The sequence below is a fragment of the Pan paniscus genome, chromosome 5, assembly GCF_029289425.2.
Source record: "Pan paniscus chromosome 5, NHGRI_mPanPan1-v2.0_pri, whole genome shotgun sequence".
Taxonomy (NCBI): Eukaryota; Metazoa; Chordata; class Mammalia; order Primates; family Hominidae; genus Pan; species Pan paniscus.
Genome location: NC_073254.2, coordinates 107691686 through 107707365, shown reverse-complemented (window position 1 = coordinate 107707365; position 15680 = coordinate 107691686). Strand labels below are relative to the sequence as shown.

The following is a 15680-nucleotide window of genomic DNA, read 5'->3' as shown; positions in this document are numbered from 1 at the left end:
GAGCGAGACCCCCTCAAAAAAAAAAAAAGCTGGGCGCGGTGGCTCACACCTGTAATCCCAGCACTTTGCGGGGCCGAGGCGGGTGGATTACCTGAAGTCAGGAGTTTGAGACCAGCCTGGCCAACATGGTGAAACCCCGTCTCTACTAAAAATACAAAAAATTAGCCGGGTGTGGTGGTAGGCACCTGTAACTCCAGCTACTTGGGAGGCTGAGGCAGGAGAACTTCTTGAACCTGGGAGGTGGAGGTTGCAGTGAGCCGAGATAACGCCATTACACTCCACCCTGGGCAACAAGAACAAAACTCCACCTCAAAAAAAAAAATAAAATAAAAATAAATAAATAAATAAAATGTGTTCATATTGATCTTAATTTTTATGAGTGAAAAATATATAACAACAGTTATTATTTTCATTTATAAAAGCTTTATCATTATATTTGTTTTCAAATCACTTTTATTTGCTGAACGAACTTTGATTATCACTAACCTTATGAAAAAATCATACTAGGAATTATTATCCTACTTTTTTTTTTTTTGGAGACAGAGTCATGCTGTGTTGCCCAGGCTGGAGTGCAGTGGCGCTGTCTCAGCTCACTATAACCTCTGCCTCCCTGGTTAAAGGGATTCTAGTGTCTCAGCCTCCCAAGTAGCTGGGTTAACAAGCACACACCACCACACTTGGATAATTTTTTGTATTTTTAGTAGAGAAGGGGTTTTGCTATGCTGTCCAGGCTGGTCTCAAACTCCTGGCCTCAAGTGATCTGCCTGCCTTGGCCTCCCAAAGTGCTGAGATTACAGGCATGGGCCACCACACCCAGCCTATTATCCTACTTTCTATATAAGAAAATTGAGGCTTAAATAGCTCCCATTCACAATTACTACAAAGAGAATAAAATACCTAGGAATACGACTTACAAGGGATGTGAAGGATCTCTTCAAGGAGAATTACAAACCACTGCTCAGTGAAATAAAAGAGGACACAAACAAATGGAAAAACATTCCATGCTCATGGATAGGAAGAATCAATATCGTGAAAATGGCCATACTGCTCAAGGTAATTTATAGATTCAATGCCATCCCCATCAAGCTACCAATGACGTTCTTCACAGAACTGGAAAAAACTACTTTAAAGTTCACATGGAACCAAAAAAGAGCCCACATTGCCAAGACAATCCTAAGCAAAAAGAACAAAGCTGGAGGCATCATGCTACCTGACTTCAAACTGTACTACAAGGCTACAGTAACCAAAACAGCATGGTACTGGTACCAAAACAGAGATATGGACCAATGGAACAGAACAGAGGCCTCAGAAATAACACCACACATCTACAACCATCTGATCTTTGACAAACCTGACAAAAACAAGCAATGGAGAAAGGATTCCCTATTTAATAAATGGAGCCAGGAAAACTGGCTAGCCATATGTAGAAAGCTGAAACTGGATCCCTTCCTTAACCTTATAAAAAAATCTTTCAAGATGGATTAAAGACTTAAATGTAAGACCTAAAACCATAAAAACCCTAGAAGAAAACCTAAGCAATACCAAGACTAGGCATGGGCAAAGACTTCATGACTGAAACACCAAAAGCAATGTCAACAAAAGCCAAAATTGACAAATGGGATCTAATTAAACTAAAGAGCTTCTGCACAGCAAAAGAAACTGTCATCAGAGTGAACAGGCAACCTACAAAATGGGAGAAAATTTTTGCAATCTACCCATCTGACAAAGGAAGGGCTAATATCCAGAATCTACAAAGAAGTTAAACAAATGTACAAGAAAAAAATAACCCCATCAAAAAGTGGGCAAAGGATATGAACAGACACTTCTCAAAAGAAGACATTTACGCAGCCAACAGACATATGAAAAAATGCTCATCATCACTGGTTATCAGAGAAATGTAAATCAAAACCACAATGAGATACCATCTCACACCAGTCAGAATGGCGGTCATTAAAAAGTCAGGGAACAACAGATACTGGAGAGAATGTGGAGAAATAGGAACACTTTTACACTGTTGGTAGGAGTGTAAATTAGTTCAACCATTGTGGAAGACAGTGTGGTGATTCCTCAAGGATCTAGAACAAGAAATACCATTTGACCCAGCAATCCCATTACTGGGTATATACCCAAAGGATTATAAATCATACGACTACAAAGACACATGCACACGTATGTTTATTGCGGCACTATTCACAATAGCAAAGACTTGGAATCAACCCAAATGTCCATCAATGATAGACTGGATTAAGAAAATGTGGCACATATACACCATGGAATACCATGCAGCCATAAAAAAAGGATGAGTTCATGTCCTTTGCAGGGACATGGATGAAGCTGGAAACCATCATTCTCAGCAAACTATCACAAGGACAGAAAACCAAACACCACATGTTCTCACTCACAAGTGGGAGTTGAACAATGAGAACACACGGACACAGGGTGGGGAACATCACACACCAGGGCCTGTTGGTGGGTGAGGGTGCTGGGGGAAGGATAGCATTAGGAGATATACCTAATGTAAATGACGAGTTGATGGGTGCAGCAAACCAACACGGCACACGTATACCCACGTAACAAACCTGCACGTTGCGCATATGTACCCTAGAACTTAAAGTATAATAAAAAAAAGAAAATTGAGGCTTAAATAAGGTAAGTGATTTTCTTAAATATACATAGCTAATGAGTAACTGCAGTTCAAATACAAAATTTCCTGTATTTTGTAGTACCACATTATTGTCATGTATTTTTACAAAACCATAAAAAGAGAAGCATTATTATGAGAATATTCAAAGATACTTTTACTCTAAACTAAAAAATCAAGACACATTCTTTTGTTTTGTTTTGTTTTTGTTCTTTGAAACAGAGTCTTGCTCTGTTGCCCACGCTAGGGCATGATCTTGGCTCACTGCAACCTCCACCTCCCAGGTTCAAGTGATTCTCCTGCCTCAGCCTCTGGAGTAGCTCAGATTACAGGCGTGCACCACTATGCCCGGCTAATTTTTGTATTTTTAGTAGAGACAGGGTTTCACCATATTGGCCAGGCTGGTCTTGAACTCCTGACTTCAAGTGATCCGTCCACCTCAGATTCCCAAAATGCTGGGATTACAGGAGTGAGCCACCGTGCCTGGCCTAAAACATTCATTTTTTCTTAGACACTTTCTGTCTTTTGATTTCAGCAGGTAGCCTGCAGGTAACTTTTTCAGGGTAAGGGTACAAATCTCTGTGCTTTTTCATATTTCTCACTGTATAAGTCTCTAGAAAACATGCACTTATATGACAAAGTATGTAATTTGAAAATGAATACACCAAAGATCATAACAAGCAAAACTGACAGTGCAACAAGAACAAGGATAGCATAAATAAATGCTAAGAAAATATGTAAAAAGTCACTGAAAAGCAGACATAAATGTCAGGCTCTTTTTGTTTTGTTTTGTTTTGTTTTTTTTAAAGACAGAGTCTTGCTCTGTCACCCAGGCTGGAGTGCAGTGGTACAATCTCGGCTTACCACAGCCTCCGCCTCCCAGGTTCCAGCGATTCTCCTGCCTCAGCCTCCTGAGTAGCTGGGACTACAGGCATGCGCTACCATGCCCAGCTAATTTTTGTATTTTTAGTAGAGATGGGGTTTCACAATGTTGGCCAGACTGGTCTTGAACTCCTCACCTCAAGTGATCCACCCACCCAGGCCTCATAGAGTGCTGGGATGATAGGCGTGAGCCACCGTGCCTGACCAATGTCAGGCAATTTCTATAATACACTAGCCTAGACATTCTCTCCCTCTGTCATCTCAATGGTTAAAGGTACTCTTAAAAAATCTATTCCTGGCTTCTGAAATAACTCTGACAGAAAGTTCTAGCAGGAAATGGACTTGGCAACTAGCTGACTCAACAGAGAGCTAATCTAGCTAATCTTCAAAGACTCAGTAAACATGCACACATTCTTTCTCACTAGTTCTTAAATTTCTTCCCAGCAAAACAACCTGCATGGAGGTCTGAGAACCTCCTATACTGCTCTGAAGGCATTACAGAGATTACTAAAATGATTATTGAGCCCAATCTAGAAGTGACTTTATATTACGGCCCAGTGTGGATTCTACATTAGAAATAATGTTTAATAAAAGCCATTCTGAATATTTTTTGAGCATTTATAATGGGCATAAATTACCAATGGAGGGAAACACATGCCCTCTAGAATCTAACATTTTTTAAAACACATTTTTAATTTTTTAAATTGATATATAATTGTACATGTATAAGATCTAACATTCTCTTGTTCAAAATCTGAAAATCGTATGTATTACCAAAACTCATCTTTAGCACTATGGCTTACCTTCAATCTCATCTTACTATCATTACAATATTCTAACAACTTTTTCCTAAAAAAGGCATGAGGAGTATGAAAATAAATGTGACATTATGTGTTTCTAAATGCTCATCAGTAAGAGGCATGTTCTTAAAAAAGGTACATTAATTCAATAGACTACTATGTCACTCTTCAGTACTAATACGGAATGATTTCCAAGATTAAGTACAAAATGAAAGAAGGTGCAGAATATTGTAAGAAGGCAGCAACTGCCAAAATATAATATAATTACTTGTATGTATGGAGACTCTATCTAGAATGAAATATAAGAAACTAGTAACACTGGCTGTATCCAGGGAAGGGACATGGGTAGTTGGAAGACAGAGGTGAAACGAAGCCTTTCACTGTATATTATATACTATAACATATATAGTATACTATATCCATTTTGAATTATATACTACATCCAAGTATTATTTATTCAAGAAAGAAAAAAGCCCTCCTTCTTTTGATATTCCTTATGTTGTACAGCTCACTGATAATTTTCTAAGCTCATTACTTCTTTCCTAGCTTTATATTATCAATATATAATGATATTTCTTCAAATCAAATCAATACCCACTTAGCAGCAGACGCCTAAGCTGCCTGGCTTCTAAATGCTTTTATTTATCACAGCCTTTAAAAAGAACATTACAACGAAATTGCTGGCAGATTCCAAAACTGCTAGGTGGAAAAAGATTCACATAGCAGATCTCTATAGATCTAAAGGTGCTTTCAAAATAGGCCACAAGAGAAACTTGGTGTTTAATATTTTTTCTTGATTAAAAAAAGCCTCAACTTTTAGAGCTAAGGTTTTATGTCATCTTTAAAACTCACATTCCTAGGTGACTATCAAGACCCAGTACTTCACTGTATAAATATTAAGATGCACAAATATGTTTTATTAACTCAATAAATGTTACATGCATATTCTTCTTTATGAAAGGAAAAAGAGAATGAAACTGAAACACATTCACATTCCTACCTTCAAATATCTCTCATTGGTCAAGAGTGCAACTTGCTTTTCTGAAGCTTGCTTTTCCACGTACCTAGAATTTTCACCATTCCATACACAAAAAGAGAAAATTAAACATTCAACATATTTAAATAGCATATTGGGAAAAAGAACTACCTAGATTGGTAGCCACATTTTTTTCATTTCTTCACAAAAATAAATTCAGTATGACATTTATGGTTTAATGGTAATTTTAAACTCCTTAAATCAGCTGGACTTCATAGTCTATAGATATAAACATTAAAAAAGGCCATAAACCCCAGGAATAGGAAATGTTATTTCTAAAAAGTAACTCTGGAGAACTTGCAAATTATGTCCCTTTGTAAAAATACTTTTCTTTTTGCCAAATTTTCAAATCCAACAAGGAAATCCCACAATTAAAAACAGAATAGGTTACTATTCCTTTCCCTACTTCAGAAATAACTGGATCTGAGATCTCTTATTTAGTACCAAATTCTAGTATAGTATGTGTTAAACATGTACTTCTCTTTTTACCTCCTAAAAGATGGTAGACGTCGGATGTTTTCACATTGATTATTTGATAAAAAATTTATTCTTCTTTTGGCTTCTGGAAGATTACAGCACAGGACACTTAAGGGCTGGGAATAGAAATGCTCTAATAGAGAAAGCTGAAAGACATGTGAAGATTAAACATATTTGTTATATTTTGGCAGTAAATCTATTGCGCTACAATCTGCTCAATTTTAAGGATTTTTTTAAAGAGCCAAAGTATTTATGGCACTAATATATTTAATAATGTCACAATAACACTGCAAACAACATAAAAATGGCTATATAACTCTCATATTTTAAGGTTCCAATTCTGTGAAGCAGGTCAGAAAATGGTAATCTTTGAAATACAAACTAAGATAAACTAATGCAAATGGATAGAACAGCTATCTGCAAAAGCAACACATAATAATTACAAATGTGGTGTGGACCGAACTGAGGTTTAACGAAAGGGTCTAATAGATACCCCAAAACCCATAAGAAAATGCCAATCTAAAATCAGTGCAAAAACTGGTCTGTTACAAAAAATAATGCTGCTATGGTAGGAGCTGTGCCTATGGATTAAAGTGAATGATGAAAATTTATCTTTTCAAATTAATTTTTTTCCCATGGAGGAAAACATGGTGTACTATCTGGTAGATATAAGCATTTTAATAATAGAATGCTGTGGGCTCTATGGTAGAAGGGAAGACAATTTTCCAGATTCTAACATTCAGTTTGCTTAGAATCAACATAATGAACGTTTGGATAATCTTGTATACATTTGGATAGTCTTGAGTTTTATACCTAGAAACTGGTATAACTTGCAAGACTATGCAAATGTTCATTATGTTGATTCTAAGCAAACTTTGCTTGACCAGTTTGGTATTTTCAGGTACCCTGATACTGGTCACTCCTCATCACAAATTAATAAATCAGCATGTTAGGTTACATATCCATCTTAAGGTATTTGTTTGGGATGAATCAATAATCTTGGGCTTGATCCTTCCTGGGGGAACTGATAATGAATTTCTGAGTTCATAATGCTGACAACAAGATACCCAAGGCTAGAGGAAATCTTCCAAAATAGTCCATTCTCTAAGGCTGTAAGGCAAAGGGCCTGCCTAACTTAGAAACAAGTACAAAATAGAAAGCAACTGTTTATGCCAGGTGCTAAATTACTTTTGCACATATTAACATAATTTTGTTTCTTCTCTTTTCTAATTATGTCAAAGTGATAATGCTTATCCCAATGTTAACAGTACTTTTTAGACATGAGAAAAATAAAAACTAAACAGGCTAAGGGGCTTGCTGCGGAAGAGGAATGGGAGGAAGCCACAGAAGTTACAGTAGAGCTACAAATAGGATATGAACCCATTTTCACTTAACTATTTTGTTCAAGTGTGTTTTCAATATCTGGGTCAATCAACAAGTTGGTTAACATATCCACCTAATGAAGGGAAGGCTAAAACACACAGAATGATAATATGTCCTGCTGTACATCCTATAGAAATCAGGAATTACATAGTCCTAGTTACTCAGGAAACTAAGATGGAAGATCGCTTGAGCTCAGGAGTTTGAGACCAGCCTGGGCAACAGAGTGAGACTCTGTCTCAAGTAGAAATCACGACTTACCAATATTTTCCACTGAGGACTAGGAAAACTGGGGAAATGAGGTCTAAAGATGCTGTCACTTGTTAGTGGTGTGACCTTGGCCAAGCCACTTAACTTAAATCTTAATTTCTTCATGTGCAAAACTGAGGATAATACACATGAATAAAACCACGCAGGCCAGGCAAGGTGGCTCACGCCTATAATATCAGTACTTTGGGAGGCCAAGGTGGGTGGATCACCGGAGGTCAGAAGTTCGAGACCAGCCTGGCCAACATGGTGAAACCCCATCTCTACTAAAAATACAAAATTAGCCAGGCGTGGTGGCGCATGCCTGTAATCCCAGCTGCTCAGGAGGCTGAGGCAGGAGAAGCACTTGAAATCGGGAGACGGAGGTTGCAGTGAGCTCAGATTATGCCACTGCACTCCAGCCTGGGCGACAGAGCGAAACCCCATCTCAAAAAGAAACAAAAACAAAAAAACCATGTAAATAGTTTAGTAAAGTGTCAAGCATAAAGGAAGTGCTTAATAAATTATCAGGAAACCATAAAATCATCTAATCTGATTGCTTTATTTTACAAATGAGAAAACTGAGACCCTGTGAGATTAAGTAACTTGGTTAATGTCCTTTACTTTCTGTCTCAAGGTATTTAGAGTACAGTTTCTATTTCCTGAATCTCTTTTTCCCTTGGCTTCAGTGGTACTCCACTTTCTACCGGTTCTCCTTGTTTTTAGTCTCCTTTTCTACTGCTCAGTTTTACAGGTCAGTTTGTCTTAAGGTGCTGCCCTTAGCCTTTCCTTACTCCCTCTAGCTGACATTTCATCCTCATAACATGACTTTAACTGCCACCTTTTAAGGATAAGTCCTAAATATCTATTTCCAGTCCAAATCTTTCTCCTGAGCACAAAATCTTTATGTCTAACACACCCCTAAATTAACCATATACAAAAAGAAACTCATCCTTTTCTCACAACAACCTTGCTCTTTGCTATGTATTAACATGTACAGTTAATAAACGGTACTAACCTCCAATCTGCCAAGCTAGAGCCTGTGTCATCTTACTCCTCTCTTAACCTTTCAGCTTCAAGTCAAGTAAGAAAAAACAAAACAACAGAACATCCTATGACCTACTTAGTCACTAGGTTTTTTTATTCGATCTCATCCTCAAATTTGTTTCCTCCTCTCCAGTTCCACTACCATTACCTTAGTTTATTTAAGTCCTTGTCATGTCCTGTCTAGATTACTGCAATAGCATTCTAACAGATCTCTCTTCCCCTACTGTTGCTTTTGCCTGAAATTCTGACCTGGCTCGCTCCTATTTCTTAGGCATACACTTCTGTTTTCCTATGGAACCCCAGGGCATATTTCTTTCATAGCACTGACTACTCAGACTTGTGGGTTTACTGTTTTGCCTCCATCATTAAACAAATAACAATTTGAAGGCAGAGATTTCTTTTTTTTTTTTTTGAGATGGAGCCTCACACTGTTGCCCAGGCTGGAGTGCAGTGGCATGATCTCCGCTCACTCGCTCACTACAACCTCCACCTCCCAGGTTTAGGTGATCTCCTGCCTCAGCCCCCCAAGTAGCTGGGATTAGAGGCATGCGCCACCATGCCTGGCTAATTTTTTGTATTTTTAGTAGAGACAGGGTTTCACCATGTTGGCCAGGCTGGCCTCGAACTCCTGATCTCATGATCTGCCTGCCTCGGCCTCCCCAAGTGCTGGGATTATAGGCGTGAGCCACCGCGCCCAGCCCAGAGATTTCTTTTTTATCTGTATCTTCAGGGTTCAGCATAGTGCTTGGTTGACAATAGGTTCTTGACAAGTATTTATGAGTAAATGAATGAAATGAAATTAAAGAAATAATTTAGAAAGTTTAATCTTAATATCATTTAATTCTACATATTCCTAAGGTAAATAATGCTTTATTCTTTTAAAATACTCTTTAAAAAGTCAAAGTTGGGAGGAAAAGATACATATTAGCCAAAGAAACCACTGCAATCTTTTTTTGAAGGGAGGAAACATGAGAAATAATTTATAATCTTCAAGGCACTACACAAAATGAAGTATTATCAAATTGAATTTTTGCACCAAAGGTTACTAATACATATATAGGTTTTTAAAATCAGAATTTTATTTGTTTTTTATAGAGACAGGTCTCTTGCTCTGTCACCCAGGCTAGAGTGCAGTGGCACAATTATGGCTCACTGCAGCCTTGACTTCCCAGGCTCATGTGATTCTCCCACCTCACCCTCCCGAGGACCTGGGACTCTGTAAATAAGCCACCACGCCTGGCTTATTTTTTATTTTTAATAGAGATGAGGCTGCATTATGTTGTTCAGGCTGGTCTCAAACTACTAAGCTCAAGTGATCCTCCCACCTTGACTTCCTAAAATGCTGGGATTATAGGCATGAGCCACCGTGCCTGGCATAATGCATAGGTTTTAATGAACTAGACAACTGGCATGTATTCAAAATGACTACACTTATGTAGCTTCCAAGAAAAGGAAATAATACTAACTTTTAAACAACTGGAGAATGGGGATCTTTTTTAGGTTACAGCATATATCATGAAGCTAAATTCCTGAATTAGCTTCAGGCAATTCATGAAACTAGTGAAAATGAATTCCCAATGTATCAGAATACAAATTACAGAGACACACACACACACATGCATGGTCCAGAAACTAAAAACCTTTTTTATATCTTTAAAGGATTATTAAAGAAGAAGAAACAGAAACAGCAACAGCAGTGACCACATGTAGCATGCAAAGCTAAAAATGGGCCGGGCGTAGTGGCTCAGGCCTGTAATCCCAGCACTCTGGGAACCAAGGTGGGTGGATCACCTGAGGTCAGGAGTTCGAGACCAGCCTGGCCAACATGGTGAAGCCCTGTTTCTACTAAATATACAAAAATTAGCCAGGCGTGGTGGCACGCACCTGTAATCCCAGCTACATGGGAGGCTGAGGCAGAAGAATTGCTTGAACCCGGGAGGCGAAGGTTGCAGTGAGCTGAGATCATGCCACTGCACTCCAGCCTGGGCAACAAAGTGAAACTCCATCTCGAAAAAAAAAAAAGCTAAAAATGTTTAATATCTGGCCCTTTACAGAAGTTTGCTGACCCCTTATATATAGCATTTCCTTGGTAGAAAAAGTCCACAAGCTCTCATGAGAGTCTCGGAAACAAACCAAAAAAGTCCGCTTGTCCCTACCCCCAAAATGGTTAAGAATTGCTGGAATAGAAGTCTTTTCCCATTATTGATATCCTAATGAGTGCATTCTCTACAGTTTGCTGCAAGGTAACAAAGGAATTGTAGAACGTAGAATAAAATAACTGGAATTTACTTATTCTAGATTTTGCCATTTAAAATGCCTACCACACTAGACAGCCTGAAATAATGTGCAAATTATTTAGAATCAGCTTGAGAATTTTCAAACCCATTACTGTGTTCTTACCTGAAGTCCTTTTATAAAGTTTTGAACTGAGAAATCATGATACAAAAAGATGTTGGTCAGAACCTGTAATACTTTTTCATTTATTTTAAAGGGAAACTGAGTTGTAAGAAGTAGCTGAAAGAGATTAAAAGGGAGGGGGACACACTCCTTGTTAGTCTTCACTCTTCATAAATACTAAGTATTAATAATGAGGCAAAGAATGATATTATACACAGTTAACTATGAAAGCTGCAATAATAGCTAGTTTTTTAAGCTCAAATGTCAACAAAAATTTTAAGTTAATTTATACAAGAGTAACAAAAAGAAGCTACTTATACTATATCTTCAGAACCAAAGATCTATACCATCTTCCATCAAATTCCTAATTAAAAAAAAATACCACCTATTAACTATATCATCCTTTTTTTTTTTCCTCACCAGAAACCACTGAAGAAGCTGCAGGCTTTGGCAATTCTTATTACCAGATGAGATTTTTTTCATTACTACTGATTCAAATTAATGAAGAGTAATATATTATGTATTGTTGAATGAGAAACACAAATGTCTGTTTCACAGATGTCTATTTCAAAAGTATAGAATAGCTGAATTTGTATTATTTGGCTAATTTTCAATTGTCTATAGTGATGTTTTACATCTGAAAATGAAAAGTCACACAAGGCTTCTTAAACAGAAGCATAGTTGTAAAAGGCCAATTGAACTTGGCTATAACCAAGTTTTTTGTTTTCTTTTTGTAGAGGAAAGTTCTTGCTCTTTTGCCCAGGCTGGAGTGCAGTGGTGGCATCATAGCTCACTGTAGCCTTGAACTTCTGGGCTCAAGTGATCCTCCCACCTCAGCCTACCAAGTAAAAGGGATTATAGGTGCTTGCCACCCTTTCCGGCCTAGCCAAGCAAATTTAAAAATAGCAGCTTGAAAACATTTTCCTTAAAAGTGTCTATAAATCACCTTTATGGAAAAAAAGAAAAACACTAAAACCCATGTGTAAGTGGCTAGTGGGCAGGTTGTTTTTAGTTTACCTTAAATAAGCAGCATAAAGCACATCTTAAAGGAGGTGAGTCCAGAAGCAATTTGGGGAAGGTCAATGATATGGTTTGGCTGTGTCCCCACCCAAATCCCATCTTGAATTCCCAAGTGCTGTGGGAGGGACCTGGTGGGAGGTAACTGAATCATGGGGAAAAGTCTTTCCCATGCTGTTCTCATGACAGTGAATAAGTCTTATGAAATCTGATGGTTTTATAAAGAGGAGTTCCCCTGCACAAGCTCTCTCTCTTTGCCTGCTACCAGCCATGTAAGATGTGATTTGTTCCTCCTTGCCTTCCACCATGATTGTGAGGCCTCCCCAGCCATGTGGAACTGAGTCCATTAAACCTCTTTCTTTTGTAAATTGCCCAGTCTCGCCTATGTCTTTATCAGCGGTGTGAGAACAGACTAATACAGTAAATTGGTACCAGTAGAGTGGGGCACTGCTGAAAAGATACCCAAAAATGTGGAAGTGACTTTGGAACTGGATGACAGGCAGAGGTTGGAATAGTTTGGAGGGCTCAGAAGACAGGAAAATGTGGGAAAGTTTGGAACTACCTAGAGACTTATTGAATGTCTTTGACCAAAATGCTGATAATGATATGGACAATGAAACAGGCTGAGGGGGTCTCAGATGGAGATGACAAACTTGTTGGAAACTGGAGCAAAGGTGACTCTTGTTATGTTTTAGCAAAGAGACTGGTGGCATTTTGCCCCTGCCCCAGAGATTTGTGGAACTTTGAACTTGAGGGAGATGATTTTGGGTATCCTGAGGAACAAATTTCTAAGCAGCAAAGCATTCAAGAGGTGACTTGAGTGCTGTTAAAGGCATTCCATTTTATGAGGGAAGCAGGGCATAAAAGTTTGGAAAATTTGCAGCCTGACAATGAGATAGAAAAGAAAATCCCATTTCTGAGGAGAAATTCAAGTCAGCTGCAGAAATTTCCGTAAGTAACAAAGAGCCAAATGTTAATCCCCAAAACAATGGGGAAAATATCTCCAGGGCATGTCAGAGGTCTTCATGGCAGCCCCTCCCATCACAAGCCTGGAGACCTAGGAGGAAAAAGTGATTTCACGGGCTGGGCCCAGAGTCCCCGTGCTGTGTGCAGTTTAGGAAATTGGTGCTGTGTCCTAGCCACTCCAGCTGTGGCTGAAAAGGGCCAACACAAAGTTCGGGCCATGGCTTCAGAGAGTGCAAGCCCCAAGCCCTGGCAGCTTCCACATCGTGTTGAGCCTGTGAGTGCACAGAACTGGGGTTTGGGAACCTCCGTCTAGATTTCAGAAGATGTATGGAAAAGCTGGGTGTCCAGGCAGAAGTTTGCTGTAGGGGCAGGGTCCTCATGGAGAACCTCTGCTAGGGCAGTGTGAAAGGGAAATGTGGGGTTGGAGTCCCCACACAGAGTCCTTACTGGGGCACTGCCTAGTGGAGCTGTGAGAAGAGGGCTACCATCCTCTACACCCCAGAATGGTAGATCCACCAACAGCTTGCACCGTGTGCCTGGAAAAGCTGCAGACACTTAACACCAGCCCATGAAGGCAGCCAGGAGGGAGGCTGTAACCTGCAAAGCCACAGGGGTGAAGCTGCCAAAGACCATGGGAACCCACCTCTTGCATCAGCATGACCTGGATGTGAGAAATGGAGTCAAAGGAGATCATCTGGAGCTGTAAGACTTGACTACCTCGCTGGATTTCAGATTTGCGTGGGGCCTGTAACTCCTTTGTTTTGGCCAATTTCTCCCATTTGGAATGGCTGTATTTACCCAATGCCTGTACCCCCATTGTATCTAGGAAGTAACTAACTTGCTTTTGATTCTACAGGCTCATAGGCAGAAGGGACTTGCCTTGTCTCGGATGAGACTTTGGACTGTGGACTATTGAGTTAATGCTGAAATGAGTTAAGACTTTGCGGGACTGTTGGGAAGGCATGATTGGTTTTGAAATGTGAGGACATGTGATTTGGGAGGGGCCAGGGGCAGAATGATATGGTTTGGCTGTGTCCCCACCCAAATCTCATCTTGAATTCCCAAGTGCTATGGGAGGGACCTGGTGGGTGGTAATTGAATCATGGGAGCAAGTCTTTCCTGTGCTGTTCTCATGATAGTGAATAAGTCTCATGAGATCTGATGGTTTTATAAAGAGGAGTTCCCCTGTACAAGCTCTCTCACTTTGCCTGCTGCCATCTATGTAAGATGTGACTTGCTCCTCCTTGCCTTCCACCATGATTGTGAGGCCTCCCCAGCCAAGTGGAACTACGAGTCCATTAAACCTCTTTCTTTTGTAAATTGCTCAGTCTCAGGTGTGTCTTTATCAGCAGCGTGAGAACAGACTAATACAGTCAATATTAAAGAATCATACTTGCATTTACGTAGAAACATAGTTAATTAACTTTAGTTGCTAAGGTCTAGGAAAATGTTAGTATTTATTTGTTGTCAAGAGCAGCATGACAAATCAGTTAGGAAACAGTCCACTAAAAACTTCAAATCATTTTATACAAAATGTAAGAGTCAGGCTGGGTGTGGCGGCTCATGCCTGTAATCCCAGCACTTTGGGAGGCCAAGGCAGGTAGATCACTTGAGGTCAGGAGTTCCAGACCAGCCTGGCCAATATGGTACCCTGTGTCTACCAAAAATACAAATTAGCCAGGCGTGGCGGCACACCTCATGTAGTCCCAGCTACTTGAGATGCTGCGGCAGGAGAATCACTTGAACCTGGGAGGCAGAGGTTGCAGTGAGCCAAGATTTTGTTACTGCACTCCAGCCTGGATGACAGAGCTAGACTCCTTCTCAAAAAAATAAAAATTAGAAAAATCAAAATGTAAGAGTCAAAATATATTGTTACTACAAAGTCTACAAATTCTGTAAAAATTTACATTATAAACCTATAATTTTCTATTGAGTAAAGATATAAAGAGATTAAGTACATATAAGCTTTTCATAAAGCTTATATTTTACCTGAAGAGGTAATATACAAAATCACTGTAAAACTATAAAACACTACAAAAATTATTAAGTAAAAATATTAAAGTATGTGAAGGAATATGTTCAAGATAGTACTCAGAGAGTTGTAGAGGCTTATCGTTAACAGTTATCTTAACAATCTATTATTGGCAGTTTTCTTTTCATCCTATTTCACTGGTAAAACTTATTCTTTTTACCTTATCGAGTACCGTAGTCAGGTGCTCCTTACAAGACAAAGATTGGAACAGTTCTATGCACAATAGAGATGACACTGCATGAGGAAGCAATCGGTGGATGATAATAGGAGATGTGGCTATTCCAAAAATGAGTATTAGTGGAAATTCATGGAGATGTTGACTAGTTTTGAAAGACAGACACAAAAGTGAAATTTATTTAGCAAATATATTTCAATACATCATATTTCAACATAAGACAAACTTTATTTTAATGCTTACTTTATAAGACACTGTTAAGGATTATCATTGCAAACACTAAAATTTTCTAAGTCTTTCACTTTCTTCTATTAAACAGAGAAATAATTACTTTCCAGACAGTCTAGCTTTGAAATCAATCTCTTAATAAATGCTCTCATTTTATAAATAAGAACAGAGAGGTCCAGAAAGTTTTCCTGAAGATTATACCATCTTTTTTCTTTTTTCAGATGGAGTCCTGCTCTGTCACCCAGACTGGAGTGCAGTGGTGCAATCTCAGCTCACTGCAACCTCCACCTCCTGGGTTAAAGCAATTCTCCTGCCTCAGCCTCCCGAGTAGCTGGGACTACATGTGCGTGCCACCA

At 39.0% G+C, this 15680-nt stretch overlaps 1 protein-coding gene across 8 annotated transcripts in view; it reads right to left on the bottom strand.

The window, feature by feature from the left end:
* Positions 1-15680, bottom strand: part of ORC3 (origin recognition complex subunit 3) — an 86079-nt gene that overhangs the window by 50185 nt on the left and 20214 nt on the right. For all 8 annotated transcript variants that reach the window (XM_008976470.4, XM_003822860.5, XM_034962502.3 and 5 more), the window contains 4 exons: positions 15082-15241; positions 10910-11023; positions 5849-5982; positions 5324-5387 (listed from right to left, as the gene is read on the bottom strand). In XM_008976470.4, the coding sequence (XP_008974718.1) occupies positions 5324-5387; positions 5849-5982; positions 10910-11023; positions 15082-15241 (472 nt within the window). The remainder of the gene's footprint in view (positions 1-5323; positions 5388-5848; positions 5983-10909; positions 11024-15081; positions 15242-15680) is intronic.